This window comes from Oryzias latipes, chromosome 13 (assembly GCF_053564925.1).
Source record: "Oryzias latipes strain Hd-rR chromosome 13, Olatipes_Hd-rR_3.1".
In the NCBI taxonomy this organism is placed as follows: domain Eukaryota; kingdom Metazoa; phylum Chordata; class Actinopteri; order Beloniformes; family Adrianichthyidae; genus Oryzias; species Oryzias latipes.
Window position 1 is genome coordinate 14,290,414 of NC_136249.1, and position 21,794 is coordinate 14,312,207.

A 21,794-nucleotide genomic window follows, 5' to 3' on the forward strand; every position below is an offset into this window, starting at 1 on the left:
AAATGGAAAACTTAATAGAAACATGTGACTGTGACATATACCCAAATTTGTTGTTGAATAAATGAGTCAACAAATGAATGGAGGATCGACGTTAAGATCTGCCTCCTTTTTCTTTTCGTCTGTCTTTGTTGTCTATCATCTCTTGTAAAACGTATGTATAAATGCATGCCATGTTTATTCATGGGATGGTGTAACATCCTATTTGTTAAGTGGTTTATAGGTTTTGTTTGTATAAAAAAAAAACAAAGAAGAAATCACAAACAGAATAAAAGACAGCAAAGATGCGGAAAGAGCTCCTTACTATTGACAGTTTATTTTTTAAATTAAATATTTACAAGATGAGATTCAGTAAACAGAACAATACAGTTGTTTTAATCCATTTGTTTCTTAAGCTCAAAAATCTTTGAAGGAAACAAAAGTCTCTAAAAAAAAAAAATCACTTGTTGGACTTTATTTCACACATTATGACCATCAAACATGTAAATGTAGTTTAACATCTAACCTTTTAAAGGTTCAGATAGCTTAACTGTAATGCATCAAGTAACTTTCATGTTTCATTTTTTTTTTTAGCCAAACGTTTTGCTCTCAGGTGCGACGTTCTTGTTCTCCTCGTTTTGGGATTATAGGGGGGTCCTTCAGTTTCACCACAGCAGCCAGGTCTTCCCAGACGTTAGAATCTCGCGCATACATCAGACACAAGCACATACATGTAACACGACCACACAAAAACGACAAATGTAGGGTAACAGATGCTGGTCCACCAATGTTAGAGTCCACATCAAAATCAGGAGACTGTGTCCCGGAATGACTCGAATTTTAAAAAGTGTTCAAGGCTAAGTTTCTGCATAATGTCACTGATTCATTAGGCAAAATAAAAAAACCATTTAGCTACAAAAACATATGCGATGTTAAAATAATAACTTAAGCACGCCGGCTTTGTGCCTAAAACTACAACAGTCTGTTCTGGAATAAATGCACTTCATGGTTTCATTAAGAGTGGAAACTATGGGATTTAAGATGCAAACTTGTTGCACAATAAGTAGGAAGGAGCAGTGGAAGTGAGGGAGTTTGTGGTCCATCTCCGCTTCGGTTCCTGTCATCTCTTCCTCAGCTCTGCGTGGAAATCGGAGAACATTTTGCATTTTTTTTGCATGTGTAAGATCCAGATTTCGTCCCGGTCCACATTGAAGTCTAAGGTCAGAGTCTGCTGGTGTTGCTGTTCTGAAAAACATCCTTCAATCTGGTCGCTACAATCACAGAACTAGAAAGTTTCTGGAATATTTGGAGGTCACCTGGAGTGTCCCGCCTTCCACTCTGTAAAGAACAAACGTCCAATCAGATGATTAAAATCAAATTTATAGAGCGATCCCCCTGACGTCTGTGCATGATGAAGTTAACAAGCAGTCCTCCTCCCTAAAAATCCCTTTCACAGTATTTTCCATCTACAGGGAGGTCAAGCTTATAATTCTTCTCCAGACCACGGATGTCTGGGAGCCATGGCAACCAGATATGAGACTGCTCATGAGAGGCGGACTTAATAAGCTGGAGAGCAGACAAACAACGATGCAGAAGGACTAACCGCCCAGGTTAAAATGACAGACACTCCCAAATTGTGCGGTCAAGTCTTTTTTGGAATGCAACTACTTGTAAAAATAACACATATTTTAAAATTACTTTGATATTTGTCCTCTTGGAAAAATTTCATACTTTGTTTTAAACTAGAGAAAATATGCTCTAAACTGTTTCTATGAAGGATTTAAGTGAATAACACACAAGTGAGTTTGAGGCCGACTTCAGAATTAGACGGGGCTAATATAGTTTATATAGCTTTACTAGACTTTATTGGATTCTCCTCAGTGTCTTTATGTAATGCACAAAATATACTTTTTCTCTCTATTCTATACTGCCCTATGCTATACTGTACAACACTGAACTGTCCTAAACTGCACTCCACGACAGGTTTCTATACTATATGATACTTCATATACTTTTCTTTACAATCCAACTGTACTACACTAAAGTGTAGTATACTGTAGTGTAAAATATTGCACTGTAAAATACTGTTCTTTACTAGTACACACTATATTCTACTATACTGTGAAATATTCTGTACTGTGATACACTATATTATACAGTTCTAAACTATATTTTACTGCATAGTAAGGTACTAGGCTGTAATATACTTTCCTGTGATGTTCTGCTGTAATAAAATATACTGTACTATTCTTTACTGTACTCGACTGTAATATACTATCCAATTAAATATTTATTTTTTAAAACATTTAAAACTGTTTATAATTTTCTAAGCACCCCTTTTTGTTGATTCATGACGTATAGCCTGAATAAAATAAATTAACATTTGTAATGTTTAGGTGAAAAAAAAGGAGAAAATGCTGAATGTGCACAGGAATGATTCTACAGCAATGTTTCCATGTGAGGGAAAAGACGCAACAATCTGCTGGGGAAAGAAATCAATAGAACTTTAGTGATCAAACCCAAGAGTCACTTTTGGTGTTTGTTCATGAGGAGTATTAAAACAGAGATAATTGAAGAAAGGAGCAGCTGTCCACCAATCTGAGAGGAGCTGTGAGTTCCTTCTAATCAACATGCATGTAAACCTCAGAGAAGAAGGCCTCAGTTATTCAGTTATAGTTCCAAAGATCAAGACAAAACAATCAGAAAATGGCGGCACAAGTAGAGCTTGTTAGCAGGAGAGCACAGGTTGAAGCTGCATCTTGGTATGATAGACTTTAAAAAACAGGGTTCCACATCCTTTAGAGTCAATATTATCCAGTGGAGCAGCCAAAGAACGACTAGAGGAAATCACTTGGTCAGAATCTGGGTTCAACTGACTGAAGCTCACAAGCCAGCAGTGTTTACGGCCATCAAACAATCTTAAAACAAAAGGACGAAAGTCGAAGTGGTGACGTGAGGAAATGTTGCTCACCTGCTAGCATACACCATGGCGAGCATCACTGCACGTCTCTAAGGAGCTGCAACACAAACACCAAAGGACATGAACAGACGTAAACAAAATGTTTAAAAAAACAAAAAATAAAAGCTTTTCTTTCAGACCGTCAGACATTTTTACTCCAAACAAAAAAAACGTGATTAGATCCATAATTGTTATAATTCTGTTCTTATTGGCTGTTATTGGACTTTTGTCTGTTTTGCTGTGAAATAAAAATGTTAAGTTCTTTTTGTGGCTAAAAGAGAGGTTTGTTCCATGCGGTTCTTCACACCTTCTCTTCACACTCAAAAAGTAACACACAGACACACAGTGATGACACTGGCACACACATCTACATCCTACAGACATGCAGCTCCATCACCAAAGCAATCCCGATTTTTTTCACACTTCAGACAAAAACAAAGAAACCCATTAAGAGCTGAGAGAGCAGAAAGGGAAGTAGGGTTAAGGGTGTGACGGATGAAACTAGGAGTGTGTATCGGCTTGAGTCTGGGGATACACTACGTATCCCGATATGCGTCCCGCGATACGATACATATCGCAATATTGTACCGGAACACATTTTCTTTTCTTTTTTTCAAGAGTACGACTTAGAAAAAAAAACTCTACCTGAATATTCATATGTGTTTCATTGTAACAAAATTGTAAATGTATTTTATTTAATGATCACAATGCCCTGCAACTGCATCTCATTTGTAAGTTGCTTTTACCCAAGCAAATTCACAGTGATTTTATTTTGGTTAAACAAAAAATAGTTGTTCTTAAAGGGAACAGTCAACACGGTCTGATTTTTTACAACAAATATTTTTCTAGTATGAGAAAAAAAAAATTAATCAATGTGTCTTAACCGATAAGGTTCTAAAAGTAAGATTGAGGAAGTAAAGTGCTGTGTATTTCCAACATTGCTAAATGTAGCTACTCCAGTTCTTTTAAGGGGTCAGGAGCCTGAACGGGGCTTCAAAAATAAAGGAAAGAAAAAAAACACCAGTTCTTTTCAGAATCAAAGTGTAATGAAACAACATGACAGGGTGGAGGAGAGCGCTTTAATGTGGCTAAGAGGCTTTATTGACATGACAGTCTGCATTGCAGCTCCGTTTTCTCACACGAGGAAGGAAACACGGATTTCACCGCTCATTGCCATGATGTTGGCCTTTTTTTACAGAGCGTTGTACACATCACTCTGATCCATCAGGTTGCTGATCAAGAATCTATTGCTGAGGTTCTGCAGAACTTTGGCCCGCTTTGCCGACAGCATTTGCCTGGTGCTACGTGCATTAGCCACTGCTTCAATGCTTCACTTGTTCTCATCTGAGCCCGCTACCAAGCACCGCAATCCGGGTTTTTCTATGATACTGGCAGCAACGTGGCACAGAGTTTTCAGTACCCATTCCTAGTAAAAACTAAGACGTACATGTCTCATAACAGCAAAACAAGCTGCTTCTCGCTGAGATCTTGTTGTTTTGTGTGGTGTAGAGCTGCTTAAAGAAGCTCAGTGTGCTCTGCTGCCAACTATCGCAGGTTTAAGTGAAAAACCAGAGTCAAACGCTGAAGGACACTCATAAATAAAGAAATATCACCCCGCCAGCATTTTTTATCGATACAAATATTGCCAAATGAAATATCGCAATGTATCACCGAATCGATTTTTTCCTACACCCATGGTGGAAACCAATAGAGATGTCAACAGTTTTGGTTTGGCTCCACAGAATTTTTCAATTAAAAATTAGGAGTTTGGAAGGATAGGATGCTGCTGTGTTCAGCAGGTGTGGCTGAATATTAGTGCCCTCCATGTCCACTCCGGTAAAAACAGCGTCAACAGCGTCTCGCCTGCAGATTCGAGTTCTGTCCAACTGTGTGGCTTTTTTGTGTCAGTCAGAATTTCATCAGGCATTTATGCAGAAACTCAGACTAGGGTCAGAGTCTGAAATAAATGAAATGTTGGGAAGCTGCGTGTCATTTCCCACTACTCCAGGAGGGGGTGCAGTAGTGCCGGTTTTAGGCACAGGTAGGACGGGGAATTGTCCGGGGCGCAAATTTAACGTGGGGAGGGGGGGGGGGTGTTGGGGTGACACAGCGGCTCAGTGCTGGTTTCCTAGGATCTGTTATATGACAGAGTTTGTAACAGCCTGAAACTGTGAACTGCCGTCCTGCATCTTCACGCTCCTGTCTCTTGTCACACGCGGCTGCATGTGTGAAAAAGGAAAGGGGAGGGGTAGTGGGCTCAAGCTGTGAGGTGGAACGGGGCACGTGGAAAGCTGCAAGCGCTGCCTGGATTGTGCAACACCAGGATCATCGCGCGCCTTTAGGATACATTCACACCGCAAGCTGAAACGACCCAATTCCGATTTTCTTTTGCCCCTATGCAACCTGAATCTGATCTTTTCATGACAGTCTGAACGACACAGATCCGATTTTTTCAAATGCGACCCAGGCCACTTAGGTATGTGGTCCTGAATCCGATACGTAGCCAATCTTTTGAAATGCGACCGCCGTCTGACCGGCCAGGCCCCATGAATTCGACCTGTACGTCATCAATACGCTACAATCGTCATCATTCTGCGTTAAAGTAGGTGGGAACGAGAACATAAACATCAATCATGGCGGACGATCCTGCTGAGACCAGTCAGTGGAAGGGAAGCGAGGTTCGATTTGATTCATATTTGGGGTGACAGCTCTATTCAGGCCAAACTCGAGGGCTCTTATTGCAACCGGGCGGTTTTTTGAAAAAATTTCTAGCGAAATGGCCGAGCGTGGTGTTGAACCCTTTCCCGCAATGAATTTTTTTCCTTCCCGACCGTGGCCAGAAGCGCGGGGGAAACCTTCTCCAGGGCCGAAGGCGGATCCTCCTTCGGGGTTCACTTCCCCGTTCTGACCCTCAGATTCTCCAGGGCGGGTTAATAAAGAGTCAATAGCATTTATTCTGGGGGAAGCCTTCTTTTATTACCGTTCTCCTTCCAACGTAACACAAAACACGAATGCGCGCACCCGACACACTTACGCTGCCCCCCCCCCCCCCCCCCCACCACACACACACACACACAATCCCTCCGGCGCTCTAGATGCTCTCTCTCCTCTCTCTTATTACACACACATTTCACGGTCACACAAGAGATCACAAAAGTTCCGATTTAATTGGAAATGTGAACGACCTTGCAAAAACAAATCTGATTTTTTCAAAAATTCGGAATTGAGCATTAAGCCCTGCAGTGTGAACGTAGCCTTAGATTACTCAGCTCATGCTAATAATGTCATTCTTTATGTACTATTGTAGACATTTTGATGACGTGTCTTTATTTTCCATAAATGTATTCTTTGTCTGGCTGTCGTTTAGTTGGAGTCCATATTTAACATAAAGACAGCAGGTAATGCAGTCAAACAGCTGCACTTTATGAGATCATAAATAATCAATTATTTAGAAAAACAATCAGCACAACGTTTTTATCTATTTCTTCAGACTAAAGACGTTAAATATATTGGTGCTGCTGTGTTAATGTTTCAGATCAATTTACATTTAATATTATTTATTGATTTTTTTTCTCAGCATCAAAGGGTTCATTTGGTCAAAAATGTTTTAAGTTTAAATAAGAAATGACATATTTCTTTATTTCAGGCACTTTAAGTTCCTTTTCTGTTTTAGACTAGAACAGGGTTTCTGTGGCTAAAAAAAGCTAATATTTGTTGTAATTGGATTTATATTGCTTTTTTCTTTTGTTAATATTAAAAGATACAATTTCAGGCATACTTAAACAAATGTTATAGATACTAACCTAATATATTGTCACCGCACGAGTGTGTGTGTGAGGGGGGACATGTTTTTTTTCCCAGGGGGGGACCTGCCAGAAAATCATCGAGAGGCAATGAGTTACCACAACTCTTTAACCGTTTAGGAAATAAACCTAATTCCAACACATTCTGAAGACAGGAAAAGCCGCTCAGCGTCAGAATCAGTTGGTTTACGTTTATTTTGTAAACACTTCAGTACTGTAAAGTGTTGCATATCAGAGCAAAGCTGCTTGTCTCCACTTCAGAATTAGTTGGAATTACGTTAATTACGTTGACGGTTATAGACTTGGGGTAATTCAAAGAATGAAAACACTGGAGGTAATGGGTTAAAGACTGACGATTTCCTTCACCATACAAAGTCCCAGAGCTTACATCTGGAAAAGTATCAGAGACGAGAACGACCATGTTTGCTAATTTTTTGTTTTTTTCAGCTAGTTCTCTCAGGACAGCGACTTTGTAACTTGTTTTTCTTCCCTAAGATAAACATTTTGTTTCCTTAAAATAATTAAATAAAATCAGTGATTATTTTTTTGGGAAGAAAACAACTTATTTAGTTGTCACAAGAAAAAAATAATTTTGCAAGATAACTGAAAAAATCTTTACTTATGAAACTTACTCATGAGTATCAGGAGAACACGTAGGCGTTTGTTGGAGAGGTGATCCGAAATGGCAAACACAGGATTATCAATTTTTGTTTCCTCACGAGACTTAAGTCATTAGAAAATGAATTATAGTTTTATTCATTTTCTTATATTTACCCTCAAGGTAACATCTTATAAAGTTGTTTTCTCAAAAAATTAGCTATACCTTTATTAATTATCTTATTTTTATTATTGAGAAAACAAGTGAGCTGAGAAGATAAAAAAAATAAAATAAATAAAGGTATTAGAAGACATGGTCATTCTCGGTTTTTTGAAGTAAAGAACATAGATGCATTCATGATAGAAATCACAGTTGAATCATCAATCTGAACACATTGATCCTGCATGAGTGGAACCCCCAGCTCCTGCTCTTTTTATCACAGGTGAATAAAGGTGCAGGAGGGTTTAGCTCTGGATTGAGTCCTGGATTAACCCGAGTGATTGGCAGATTGACTCACAGAAAGCGCGTCTTGGCTGAAAGATGCTACGCTGTTCCGCATCTCATTCTCACTGCCACGCAGCGGAATCAGTGACACGTTACCATGACGTGCGTCCGGCAGCACGCGGCTAACCCGGGTCTGCTGGAGTCCGTCCTGAGGCCACACGTTACCATCATACTGAGACACAGGGGGGAGAAAGCAACAACGTTTTAAGAATGGAATGTGTGTGAACAGCCACTGTGAGCGAGAAAGCATACCTGGAAGCTGAGGAACGTGGCGAGCCATTCCTTCATTTCTGATTGGGTGTCACAGCAGAGATACCTGGAACATAAAAACAGGAATTCATCTTTAAGTTTGCAGGATTCTGTTCATTCACAGGATAATTCTAACCTTTTAGAAACACACAAAACCATCATTTAAACAGATCTAAGGTCCACTGATAAGTATGTGTGTTTTCCCATTTAACAAATGGAAAATGTTCAGGTCTTAAACCCAACAAGATCTTGAAGTTGAATCTGGATTTTAGTCTTCTTAAAATGTTACGCTTTGGCAAAATCTTTCAAGGAGTAAAGACTGCCATGACTTCATTTTAAAAAAAAGTCCCCAGGAAGAATGACAATCTTCATCAGCTAGGAGTCCAAAAATTGTTTTCCGCAATTGGCTTCTTAAAAGGTCATTGAATGTGCCCGAAAACTGGCCTTGACGATACAAACCAATAAATATCTTCTGTTTTGAGCTTCAAAACATCACAAAATGTATTTTCGGTTTGTAAAAAGCTACTTACAAATATTTAGAGTGTAGTTTTGTTGCTAGATTCAGTTATTCCTTCATGGTCAATCGGTTTGCGGTTGAGTACAGTTTCAGAAACAAGACGCTAAAAAACGACTCAAATATGACCGACGAGTCCCTGCAAAGGACTGCCGACACAACCAGGCTCGTCTTCACCCATCAGTAGCTAGGATAGGTCCCAGCAACCTTGACAGGAATTGGAAAAACCACATAAACATAAACAACAGGGGACAGCCTGGTAACATGTTTCTAGATCCTTTTCTTCAGTGTCTGCCTTTCAGGCTCTTATTTTTTCTTTTAGTTCTGAAATCTTCCCTTGGCTGTATTTGCGCCTTCCTCCCAAGGGTATTCGTTGCAGTGAACCACATGAAGGAGCAGAAGAAGGGATGAAACGGCCAACGGTGCAACATTCCCACTGCTGCTGGGAATGCAGGCATTCTGCAGAACAGCATGTGTGGCTGCACACATATTAGCTGTGTTCATACGTTTTAAAAGCTTTAAAGCTACCAGGAAGTTTATTGGTTATTACCCTTTCAAAATAAAATGATAAATGTGTTTGTGTAGGTATCTTTGTTATTCTTTGATTCTGTTTAGCTTCAGTGACCACAAAAGTCTACAGAACAACAGTTCTTTTATGTAGATCTATTTCAGCTCATGGTGTTCACTCTGGACGAGTAGGGAAAGATTTATTTGTTTTTTTTCTTTTTCTACTGTTTACTAGCATATGTCTGTCACCTACAGTTGAAAGAGGCTTAGTGCGAAATGTCAAAGCTGTGCAGAACTCATGGAAAAAGTTCTGTTTATTGCTAGCATCCTCAAAACAGCGGATATTCATTTTTTATAATCCAAATTGCGGTTATAAAAAACTTGCATAGCTAAGCACTGACGCAAGAGTTTTGAACGTGGAAGCCTGAAACGCGCATATACGCACGTTTACAAAGATCTTTCTTTTCTGGAAATGCCTTACTGAGGGCAGTGGGAACATAGCTTTAGGAAGATATGGACAAAAACACACTATTATTTGCAATCCATGTAATATAAACTCAAATTTTCTTTAGAAACATTAAAAACGGATAAATTTGAAAAATGCAGGTTCAGTGGGGCAAAACAAAAAACTTCTCAAATATGAGTTCTGTAGTTTTGATTAAAACCAAAGGGACTGTGGAGCTGTGCTGTGATTGGATGCAGTGTGGCGTCCACAAATGCATCATAGCTGGGGACCATATTTTTCCTCCTTTTTTGCAGGGACTTGACCCTCCACCTTTGAGCTCAAAGAGCCTTCCATTGCAATGATTATGCTCACATTGATACCATAAATGTGATCTTGAGGAGAAAAACGGATAGCAAACAGAGGCGCTTACAGCAAAGTCCGACTGCTTGCATGCTTTCACTTGAGGAGCAACACTTGACCCAGAACATGTAATTAGCTGGATGCTGCTGAAGATATTGACTCACCACTGCTGCCTCTCAGACTTTTCCTGCTTCTTGGTCTCATACACAACAGTCAGACCCCAACTGGAAACAGAGAAGACAAATGAAATACTATAACAATCTGCTTTGGTTGTTCTTGGATTTATCCTGCCCCCTAGTGACTGTTGAGCATCAGTTACAGGGACTAAATGTGAGTTTACTTTTAGGTGTAGTTAACACTGACTTTCCTAAACATTTCTATGATTTGAAGCCACAAAAAACAGGAATGTTTTAGTCGCATTTTTCATGTAAAAAAATATGTAAACATGAATTAAGTCCCTAAATAAATCCAGTAAATGTAAGACTGTACCATGTAAAAAAACAAGCCCAGTGGTTTTAAATGGTATATTGTACCCAAAGAAAATAAAAGAGAAATGAAAATACAAATGGACAAAATTAAAACTTTCTACAGATGTTCAACATCAGGCAGCTGATAAATCAAATGTCACCAGCAATGAAAAAAAATGATGATATTTAACTTGCATCTTTTGATTTTCTCCTTTGTTTCAAACAGGAACACCTTTTAACATTTTCCTATAAGATGAAATGTTTTCTCACCATGTGGGAGCGCGAAGTTTCTTTTTGATTCCATTATAAACCTTCAAGTTTTTCGTGGGCCATTCCCGGTCTGGGCGGTTACTCTGACAGAGCGAAAGAACAGAGCAGATCAACACAAAAAAATGAAACCATTTAAGTCACATAATAAAAACCTTGGTCGTGTTTGCTGCAGTCACTCTTACTCTAATTTCTCTGTACATTCTGAGGTTGCTCGAACTTAGGATAAAATATCGGTCGTGGAAATTTCCGGAAGACAGTCCCAATCCCAGGATGCTTCGCTCTTCTCTGAATTTCATCATCCCGTGTTTGGAGGCATCCGACTTAGTGGCTGGAGGTAATAATGACAGATTATCCAACAGTTCAGGCGGACAATGTAGAGATTATTGACAAAGAATTAGGTTCTCACACAAGTAGATGAGCATTCCGTCCATGCCGGGATGCTTCTTAATGAGTAAATGGGAATTGGTCCCTAAAGAATGAAGAATCGCCAAGACCCGTTCCTGATAATGAAGAGGACGTTCTGAGGAATAAGGAAGAACACAGATAATAAACTAAAAGATTCACAGCATGAGCGAAGGAAGACATTTTAAACCTGCTCTTTAAAGTGTAGACACATGCACGGGTTGACCTGTACGGGTACTGTGTGTTTTTGGGTTGTCCGGGCCCGTAGAAGGTCATAGATCAGAGCGGCTGCGTCTTGAGAGGAGCAAAGGTGCGTCTGGCAGTTTTTCAAAAATGGAATCAATGTGCGATTGTTGTTTGTGTGTGGTGAGTGTATTTAGGAGTATTTTTAGGGTTGCACACAGTGATGCTGTCGTTAAGTGCCCTTATGCCACACTCTAGTCGTTAGTAAAGCCTTATTCACAACTGACCTTAAGGCTGGATTTGGACTGTCTAAGGGCATAAAATGGGTAAAAAAAATGGGGCACGCAATGAACGTGCACTTTTGTAAACAGAACTTGAGGGCCCTTTGCGCAGTTCACAAGAATGGTGGGGTTGAAAAGATGAAAATCTCTACGACCCACCTTCCTCTCACCTACTACACCCTTACTCACCCAAACTTTTGCTAAAAGTGTTCCTTTTGACCTGTCGCCTGCAGCATGCTCATAGAAAAAATATCTGCGCAAACATTTTGGTTCCACAGGCTCACGTAGCAGACTATGACCTTAATATTTTATGCAGGCCACCTGCGTGCCCTGGCCCAGATCATATCCACCTGTAACGGCTTTAGACAGTTCACACAAAAATCACAAAATCTGCCAGATGCACCCGCTGGTATTCGATAGGCCACCTCTGAGCACCACCTTCTCACCCATTTGTGAGAAGAGCCTTCTTGGTTTGTGTCATTGTCCAAGTCATTTTGTTAATTCTTTCCATCTTTAGTTATGAAAGCATGAAGTATCTTTACAACAGCTCCCCTCAAGATGCAGCTGTTTCTCTCTATGACCCTACACAGCCCCGAACAACCCAAAAACCTGCAGCAACAGTACGGATAACCCCCCAGTACGGGTGCATGGAATCAAAGCTGAAATAAAAGAATGGGATTTTTTTTTTTTTTATCCATGGCTGTTTTGCATCCTTTAATATCTCACCCATTTCCTCCTTGTCGCAGACTTCCCAGCAGCTCCAGTATTCCTTGTCTTTAAAAGGGATGTTACGCTTGTCCAAAACTTCACATGTCAGCTCTGCTGCCGTCATAGAACCAGGAATCTGTCCACAGAACAGAAACCTGCATTGGCTCCAACTGTGGCTCAGAACACAACCAGACAAGAGCAGAACAGTGCGTTTGGCCATCGGTACGTTTACCTGCACACTCTGCTCTATTGTCCCATCTTTTTCTTCAAGATACACAGTACAGATGAAGCTGGGAGCTGGAGTAAATTCCGGTCGTGGCTAATATATACATGAGAGATGACAAAAAGTAACTTTAAATTTAGCAATAAAGTTTTATTGCTACAGAAATGCTACTATTAGAGAAAAAAAACATGAATTTTCCTCTCATATCCTTAGATGGCACTTAACTTAATGCAACTTTAAAATTAAATAAATAAAACAGTGACCACTTCTTTCTATAGAAACGATGGAATGAGTTTTTGTCACTGACTACAAACCTCGGATCTCCCCAAAACAAATAAAACCGAATCTGAAGGATATACTACACATCAGTGAAGTATTCAATGACTAATGCGAGCATGAAAAAATGATGGCTGCAGAGTGTAATTGATAAAAACAACCATATCAGTGCTCCTCCAGTGTGATCAGCCTGCAGAAAGCAGCGAGTCATGGTGCATTGTTCTGTTCTACATGCTGAACGGAATTTCTTAAAATGCTCACAGGAAACTTTGTGTTGAGTTTCTCGTGCATCTGCAGGATGGCTTTGATCTCCTCCAGCTGTCTTTTTAGCTGCTGCTCATCAACCTATGAACCAACATGAACAACACAAAACATTACATGTTTAAACTGCAGGGTAGAATGTCATGTAGTAAAAATTGCATGCAGCTGTTTTCAGTACAAAGTAAACCGTTTAGACAAGAGCTTTTTTTGTATTTTACAAATGTGTTCCCTAATGTCTTCCCTAGAAGTTGTAGACTGTGTTTCCTCGTTTATTGAGGGAACGATGTTTTAAAAATAACCTGTGAAAGACGAAATTCTCAAAGCAATCATCTTTATTTTTTATATGATTCTAGATGTTTTAAGACTGTAAAACCCCTTAGCCATACACCTACATTTCACACTTTCTCTTGTTTAAAATCCCACTCCGATCATCTTTTGATCTATTTTTAAAGCGTTCCCAGTTTCTTCTTTAATTTATGATTTTGACGTTTTTAGCCAAAATCCAGAAATCTGTCGTTTTCAAGGACAGTTTCTACAGAGTGGCAGTAGTTTATTAGAAATGTGCCTCCCACTGACTTATAGCAAGGGCCCACTATACAGTTTGTGCACCTGCAGCACTCATTTCCCTCAGAGAACTGATTTCTGACAACTCCAATTTGCAGACTTGAGCTTTTCTTTTTTTCTGCGGTTATGAGGGACGTTTGAGCAGCTCTGTGGAGAATCTCTGATACTGGTTGGTCTGTACTAAAGCCCGACCTCAAAGATGAGTATGTAGTGCTGTATAAGGTCCTCAATGGCGCGCCCAGCAGTGTAGTCTTTCCCATCAGTCTGGAACAGAGTGGGACCAAACACTATGGCCAGATTGTGGAGGTTCATCTGGTTCAGGTCAGAAAAACACTGCACACTGAAACACACAGACGCACAGTGAATCCAACAACCGGCGGATGAAACATGAGCTCCTTTTATTGTTTGTCTCGTCAGCTGTTTCTCACCAGTACAGGTGGTTGATAAGAGCTTGTAGTGTTGCCCTGTTGACACGAGGAAGGCGGTTCAACAGGTCCTTGTACTGAGAGATTTTTGAGTTTTCAAGATCACCGGCTGCATCACAAAACACACAGAAAGGACATAAAACATTCTGAAAACAGGGAAAATATTCCCACACAAGAGCACGACATTTGGGGAGTTTTGAAGTGTACAAACGTAAAATGAATCTCACCAGCTACTGTGAGCCAGTCTCTGGCGTGTTCTGAGGTGAACAGCCCGTCTTCCAGTTCCCTGAAGAAACGTTTGAGGGTGTTGGAGACGTCGTCCACCTGGTGCTCACCCTCCTTCAGGCACAGGCTGCGAGCGTCTCTGTGGAATCGCTCGCATAATGCCGCCACGCGAGAGTTCACACCACTCTTACGATAAATGCCCTCTGATTTCAGACCTAAAGATTTAAAGGCATAGGGAGAAACAATAATGCAATAAACTCAAAGATGGGTAGAGAAAAACTACCTCAGTGACTTTTGGTATAGACTAAAATTATATAATCTGGTGCATTATGGGAATTGCTGATCTGATCAAACTTTAAAGATAAATAAATGAATCAAAGTACTCAAACTTTATTGTTTCACAACAATTCTTTTTCCTACTGAGAGGAAAATCTCAATAACCCCCTTCAGGAGGAGAACATAAAATCTAAAGCGGCAAATGTTCTGCAGAGCATTTTACATATGAATAAGCAGCAGTTTGGTTCAATAATGACCAATAGCAATATCGTAAAGAAACCCAACCCCTCAGCTTTAACCAGTTTAGTCCATTAAAATGAAAATCTTGTCAGTCCACTTTATGAAAAAAGAGGAAGAAGAAAAACCAAACCCTCATGTGCTTTAAAAAGACTAAAACAAATGCTTTTTGCAATTTTTCAGGATTGTTTTTTGTTGTTGTTGTTTGTAATGCACAAAACAAAACAGAGAACCATAAATCAAGGTTTGAACCGAATAATGGGGAACATAAATGGGTTCGTCACCAATGTAAACACCACAGGGTCTCACTACTTTATAAAATTACATTTAAGTGTTTTAGAACTGTGTTTTTAGTGTATTTGACATGTTCTTGTGGCATTTTTCTGATGATGGATGACATATATAAAGAAAATTAAGCTCAAAATTGCATTTTTTTAAACTGCCTTCAGGAATGATTCAGTTTGACACAATCAGAGAAAACTTATTCGTTAAAGTTCAAAAACTCAGTTAGTTTAATCCAGAAGAATGTTTTTTTTTCCAGAAAGGAAAGATTTTTGATTTTCAAAGAAACCGACGAGGAATAAAGAGGCAGTCTTTCAAGTTCTTCAGAATGAATCATGTGATCAGAGGAATGAGGACATTCGCTTCACTTTGCTTTCCAACACTGCAGCAGTTTTTCTCTGATGAAGGTGGGAGGAAAGACGATGATGGAGCGATAAAGCAGACAAGACAAAGAGCAGCGAATGAGAAGCAGAGTAAGACGGAGGAGGAACAGAGTTTCTTTGTTGTATTATGGTCTGTCAGTCTCCTGCTGTTGAGTGTTGAGGGTCCTCTCACAGCAGATGGTGACTGCAGGACACACACGGCGTGGAGCTCCTCCTACAGTACGGTTGTACGTTTTCTCTTACCGTACTGTGTGATGAAGCTGATGCAGCTCAGAACTATGACAGGAACGTCCGTCTCTGTGAGCTGCTGCTCGCTCAGCGTGTCTCCTCCACTCCTTGCTGCTTCCTGGATGGCTCCACACCAGCCAGCAAAGTCCAACTTCCTTTCTCCTTCAATGTACAAAGTCCTGAACAAAAAAAACCCCAAAGAATAATGAAAGAAAAAGGATTTAGAGCTTTTTTTTTGACAAAAGAGAAATTTCATTTGCTTTAGTCATATTAAAAATAAAGTCTGACTTTATGTATGCCTCACCTGCCTTTCTCCACCAGAACCAAAACTTCATTGTCTTGTTGAATGGCTTCAAAACAAAGAAAAAAGTATTATTAATATTATCACCTCCCACACCTTCCATCTGAAAGCACAAATGTAAGATTTTCCAAAATGCTTCCACAAACCACACTCACAAAGTTCATTCAGCTTCCGGAGATGGATCTTCTCTCCTTTGCTGCTCTCCAGGTAAACGTGAAGTGTGGAGCCCACAAGCGCAAACCAGCCGACCTTGGATGTTTGCAGGTTCAAGCCGTCTTTATACTTAAGTTTTCCAATGCGCTCGAAGTTCAGTCTCAGCAGCGGCTCAGCTGCAGCCGGGATTAAGCTCTACAAACGACAACGTGTGGACAGTGTCTCACAGTCACCCTTACGCAATATTTAATTTGCTTTATTAAGAATTTAAACAAGAATATACAGTCATTCATCTTTCATTTATTCCTCTTCTCAACCAGTTTATCCCTTTCGGGTTCATGGGGCTGCCGGAGCCTATCCCGACCACTTGTGAACAAAGGCGGGGACACCCTGGACAGGTCGCTAGTCTGTTGCTCGGCCACAATCACACATCCATGAACACTCACATTCACACCAAGGGACAATTTAGAGTGACCAATTAACCTACAGCGGTGGACAAAACTGTTGGTACCCCTCAGTTAAAGAAAGAAAGTCCACAATGCCCACTGAAATGACTTGAAACGGTCAAAGTTATCAATAAATTAAAATTTGTTGAAATTAAATAATCAAAATCAGCCATTACTTTTGAGTTGTTGATTAACACAAGTATTTAAAAAAACAAACTAATGAAATAGGGCTGGTCAAAAATGATGGTACCACCATAAAAGACAGAACTAATTGCCCAGGGGGTCATGATGAGCTCAGGTATGTCCTTTCATTGACATCACAGCTGTTTTCAAACCCATAATCAGTCAGTCTGCCTATTTAAAGGTAGTCAAATAGTCACGTTGCTGTTTGGTGAAAAGGTGTGAACCACACTGAACATGGACAACAGAAAGCCAAGGAGGGAATTGTCCCAGGACATTAGAAACAAAATTATAGACAAACATCATAAAGGTTAAGGCTATAAAACCATCTCTAAGCAGCTTGAAGTTCCTGTGACGACAGTGGCACATATTATTCAGAGGTTTAAGACCCACGGGACAGTAGCCAACCTCCCTGGACGTGGCCGGAAGAGGAAAATTTATGACAATTGAGGAGACGGATAGTTGGAACTGTGTCCAAAGAGCCCAGAAGAACCTCCAAAGACATTAAAGGAGAACTCCTAGATCAAGGTACATCAGTGTCAGATCCCACCATTCGTCGTTGTTTGAGGCAGAGTGGACTTCATGGGAGACGACCAAGGAGGACACCACTGTTGAAAAGAAATCATCAAAAAGCCAGACTGGAATTTGCAAAAATGCATTCTGGGAAAATGTCCTTTGGACAGATGAGACAAAACTGGAGCTTTCTGGTAAGGCACATCAGCTCTATGTTGGTAGACTCAAAAATGAAGTATACAACCAAAAGGACACTGTCCCTACTGTGAAACATGAAGGAGGCTCAGTTCTGTTTTGGGGCTGCTTTGCTGCATCTGGAACAGGGTGTCTTGAAGTTGTGCAAGGTAAAATAAAATCTCAAGATCATCAAGGCATTCTGGATAGAAAAATGCTCTGCCTAGTGTCAGAAAGCTTGGTCTCAGTTGCAGGCCATGGGTCTTCCAACAGGACAACGATCCAAAACACACAGCCAAAAACACCCAAGAATGGCTCAGAGAAAAGCGTCGACTATTCTGAAGTGGCCTTCTATGAGCCCAGATCTGAATCCCATTGAACATCTGTGGAAGGAGCTGAAACATGCCATTTGGAGAATACACCTGTCAAACCTGAGACAACTGGAGCAGTTTGCTCATGAGGAGTGAGCCAAAATACCTGTGGACAGTTGCAGAAGGCTTATTGACAAGTACAGAAACCGTTTAATTGCAGTGATTACCTCGAAAGGTTGTGCAACAAAATATTAAGTTATGGGTACCATCATTTTTGACCAGCCCTATTTCATTAGTTTGTTTTTTTAAATAATTCTGTTAATCAACAACTCAAAAGTAATGGCTGATTTTGATGATTTAAATTTCAATAAATTTTAATTTATTGTTACTTTTGAACGTTTCAAGTCATTTCAGTGAACATTGTGGACTTTCTTTAACTGAGGGGTACCAACTATTTTGTCCACTACTGTGTGAAGCATGTTTTTGGACGGTAGGAGGAAGCCAAAGTCCCTGGAGAAAACCCACGCATGCACATGGGGAGAACATGCAAACCCCTCACAGAAAGGTCCCCCATTGCTGTTCTGTTTCGGGTCCCGTGCACAGTGCATAGAATTTACATAATTATTTAAATGCTACATTCATTGACTGATAAGTCCATTATTGCTCCATGCAGCAGAATAAAAACAGGTCTTCTGATTCTTCACTGCAGCAGCACTTAGTCTTCCTTCAGTTACTTCAGTGAGAACCAAACGCAGCACAGGTTAAACTGTTTTTCTCTCTTCTGACCTCACACTCCTTTGATCTCAGGCTTAACGTGCTGTTGCTCGTTGTGGTGTTAATGTTTGCAAATGACAGTGGAGGGTTAAAAAAAAACACTGCTGCTATATCTTTACACCATCCTACGCCTGACACTTTCTATGTAAAAGCGGCACAGAGCTCCAACAGTTAAAGCCACTTTGTTTTTTTGCTAATTTATTAGCATCTTTAATTTCTCTGTTTGGAACTGTATATTTAGATCATTCATTGTTGCCACTGGAAATAATTTCAAACTGATGTGGAATGAATTGTTACCTTGGCAATAGATTTGACCCACTCCTTGTGACTGTCTGGGTCGGTGGTGCCAAACAAGTAGAGCCTCTCAGACTCTGAGTAGAGTTCAAACGTGTAGTCGTACCTGAAGGAGATGAAATTGACATGAAGGGCGGACCAGAATCCTAGAATCTGTGTGTGATGCGTGCGAGTGTTTACCCGTGCTTTTCTGGCAAATCCACGACCAGACAGACGATCTCTGACATCTTAAGAGATCTGTTCGGGTTTGCATTTTTGTCACTGTCATAGTAGCTGAAGGTCCCATCGTTTAGTGTGCACCAGCGGCGACTGAACTCTGAAAGACACAAAGAAATGTCCTTACATGATATCAAGAATCCCTTGTGCATGAGACATGTAAAGTAATCTAATAATCTCCTAAAACACCAGAGGTCTACAACCTTTTTAGGAACACCGACCAGCTTAATGTCAAAGTTTCTCACAGACCGGCCTGTATGAGGGTAAAGTGGGCGTCCCATTTCTTCTTCTTTTTTTTTAAGCTTCCAATTTCCCTTAACTTTTGAGGGTAAAGTGCATCTTCATCCTCTGCAAAATACATGTAAAATAGCTGGTTTAAACTTAGTTTACATCCTAGATTTTATGTAGGAACGATTCAAATGGGACATAGATTTTCCCTCTAACCCGTAATAATTGTCAGAGTGGAAGCTACCAACTTCAGCCTCGTCCCACACCAAGACTGGTGTTTCCTAAATATAACTCTAAACTTGAATCCACCCTTTGAACAACTTTATCAGCAACATCCTCATAACATCAGACAGCTGGTTGCTGAATAACATGTTTTATCATTATGGTGTGTGGGGACACAATAAATTCACTTTGGAGTAAAGACTCATGTTTTTTGTCAGTTAAATGCAGATTTCTTTTTCCAATTAGGTTAAAGGTTCTTCTGTTTTTTCACAGGTTATTTCCAAATGCATTAGATTTTTGGTTAACTGTGCTAGCTTGGGGGTTTCAATTTAGCAGTCAACGCAGCAGCTTTAAGAAAGTAGCAGATGGATTTTTGACACCTATGATCGAGTGACTTGACATGTGTCAAGAATGACTGATGTGGTGGGGAGAATCCAGGGGTTTTCCAAATTCAAACTGAAAAAATGTAGGTCATGCGTTTTTGTTTTTTTTACTCTGCGGTCTGGTACCAACTGTCCCACAGACCGGCGTCTGTCTGCAGCCCGGGGGTTGGGGACCAAATTATAAAAGTGGTCCCTTGTTCATTGAACAATACAATACATGAAATCTGTGAAGTATTCATCTTTATTTTTTACAAATATTACTGATGTTTTAAGGCTGCAATACTCCTCACTACACATTTTATGCTTATACTTTTTTTCTCAGACAGACATGATCATTTTCAAACTTTTCTCTCTTGTTCAAAATCTCAAAGTTGAAACCTTTAAATAAAATTAAGCCAAGGCACAGAGGAAGTCAATTGGCAATGGTCCACAGCCAATCAGGACGCAGAACACGCCATTGTTTAAAAAAAAAATAAAGCGTGCCAAATTGCACTGTAAAAAATCTGCGATACAGCGAGACCACAAAAGGTGAATTGTGTCATAGTGAGGGAACATAGTGCTGATTTAACTTCATGCAACAGGTGTTCTTTTGTTGGTGGACGGGGGGAGGACTGCCGATGGCCCCCATGCATACCTTCTTTGTTCTTGCGTTCTGTGATGGGCCGGGCCATGGAGGCAATTTTGAACAGGAAGCCATTGTGGGACACACACGGAGATGGCTGGTAATGAGGTGGATCCATCTCCTGAATAATTTCTGATGGTAATTCTACAAAAACAACCAGACTTTTTCATGTCAAACACCAGTGTAAAACTGAAGGTAAAAGCATCATGAGAGCTGCAAACTGAAACATCAATAAGTCAAAGTAAGCTTCAGAGGAAACTTTGGGTAATAATTTATCTAATAAATCAATCATTTCCATTTTTCTGCTGGATAAAGTGTGTTGAGCTTCACAAAATGTTGTATAAATGTCCCATAAATGAAGCATGGGCGTGCACACCTACTGTACCTGTGTTGAGGTTCAGGTTGATCAGCTCCGCCTGTAAGAGTTGCGAGTGTGTAGTGGCCAGGGACAGGGGGGTGGGGCAGCTTGCCATGCCTGTCGAGCAGTTCACATCTGCGCCGCAGAAGATCAGACTTAGCGTCTCCAGCAAGTCACTGCACTGCACGTTTATACAGAGAGCCTGGAGGGAGAAGAAAACACAGAAGATGAGGACCTCCACCTCAGATTCATTTGTGTTTCTGCTGTTTGTTGAGTTCCTTTTCTGCTTTCTGGCTTTCCAGGGTCTGTTTAACCACTTCCTTGTTTGGTTCTAATTAGGTCACTGCAACAACATTGGCAAGTTTCACTCAAATAATGGAGGAGTTGGACTTTAATCAGCTCCTGGTCTGAAGCTGTTCTCAAACTTCAAAAGACCCATTCCCATCAAAAAGTTTCAGATACTTTTAAACTTTAAACTTTAAACAAAATTCGTTGAGTTTAGACGAAGCCTTTGAGCGTCTCTGTTCAGTCGAGTCTCAAAAACTTCAGGGTGTTGTTTGACAAGTCCAAGTTTCTGGAAGGTCACTCAAAACAAATAGTTTCCAACTGTTTTCATCACTTGAGAAATGTAGCAAAATGAAAAGGCATTTTATCTACATCAGACCTGGAAACAATAACTCTAGCTTTTCTTTTCTCGTCTAGTTTGTTGTTCTCTGTTTACTTGTTTTGAAAAACACTTGTTAAATCATTTCGAGATTTCCATAAAACTGCTGTTGTACTCTTTCCAGCGGCTTCCAGTTAAATTCAACACATACTACATACATACTTTTAACTTCCTATTCTTCAGCCCAATCATTGACGTCTACAAGCCAAAGTCTTAACTCTTCCAAAAACCTGCCACAAAACAAGAGATGTCGCATTTCAAATGGTTGCTCCCCGTCTTTGAAATTCTATTTCTTCTTTGTCAGAGGAATTCCATGGAGTGTTTTAAAAATCAGATCAAGACTTTTAAT

The 21,794-nt window shown here is 40.1% G+C and overlaps 1 protein-coding gene across 2 annotated transcripts in view; it reads right to left on the reverse strand.

The window, feature by feature from the left end:
• Positions 1-294: 294 nt before the first annotated feature.
• arap1 (ArfGAP with RhoGAP domain, ankyrin repeat and PH domain 1) overlaps positions 295-21,794 on the reverse strand; it is a 62,820-nt gene continuing 41,320 nt past the window's right edge. Inside the window, exons 14-34 of one of the 2 annotated variants that reach the window (XM_004075811.5) lie at positions 20,809-20,983; positions 20,436-20,567; positions 18,933-19,068; positions 18,756-18,858; positions 16,063-16,255; positions 15,911-15,956; positions 15,622-15,785; positions 14,203-14,415; positions 13,979-14,084; positions 13,743-13,890; positions 12,987-13,070; positions 12,459-12,545; positions 12,245-12,362; positions 11,059-11,172; positions 10,835-10,980; positions 10,653-10,735; positions 10,080-10,139; positions 8,093-8,156; positions 7,854-8,012; positions 2,948-2,993; positions 295-1,314 (exon numbers count right to left, since the gene is read on the reverse strand). In XM_004075811.5, the coding sequence (XP_004075859.2) occupies positions 2,973-2,993; positions 7,854-8,012; positions 8,093-8,156; positions 10,080-10,139; positions 10,653-10,735; positions 10,835-10,980; positions 11,059-11,172; positions 12,245-12,362; positions 12,459-12,545; positions 12,987-13,070; positions 13,743-13,890; positions 13,979-14,084; positions 14,203-14,415; positions 15,622-15,785; positions 15,911-15,956; positions 16,063-16,255; positions 18,756-18,858; positions 18,933-19,068; positions 20,436-20,567; positions 20,809-20,983 (2,352 nt within the window). In that variant the 3' untranslated portion in view covers positions 295-1,314; positions 2,948-2,972. The remainder of the gene's footprint in view (positions 1,315-2,947; positions 2,994-7,853; positions 8,013-8,092; positions 8,157-10,079; positions 10,140-10,652; positions 10,736-10,834; positions 10,981-11,058; positions 11,173-12,244; positions 12,363-12,458; positions 12,546-12,986; positions 13,071-13,742; positions 13,891-13,978; positions 14,085-14,202; positions 14,416-15,621; positions 15,786-15,910; positions 15,957-16,062; positions 16,256-18,755; positions 18,859-18,932; positions 19,069-20,435; positions 20,568-20,808; positions 20,984-21,794) is intronic. The other variant, XM_020708392.3, reaches the window with a different exon arrangement.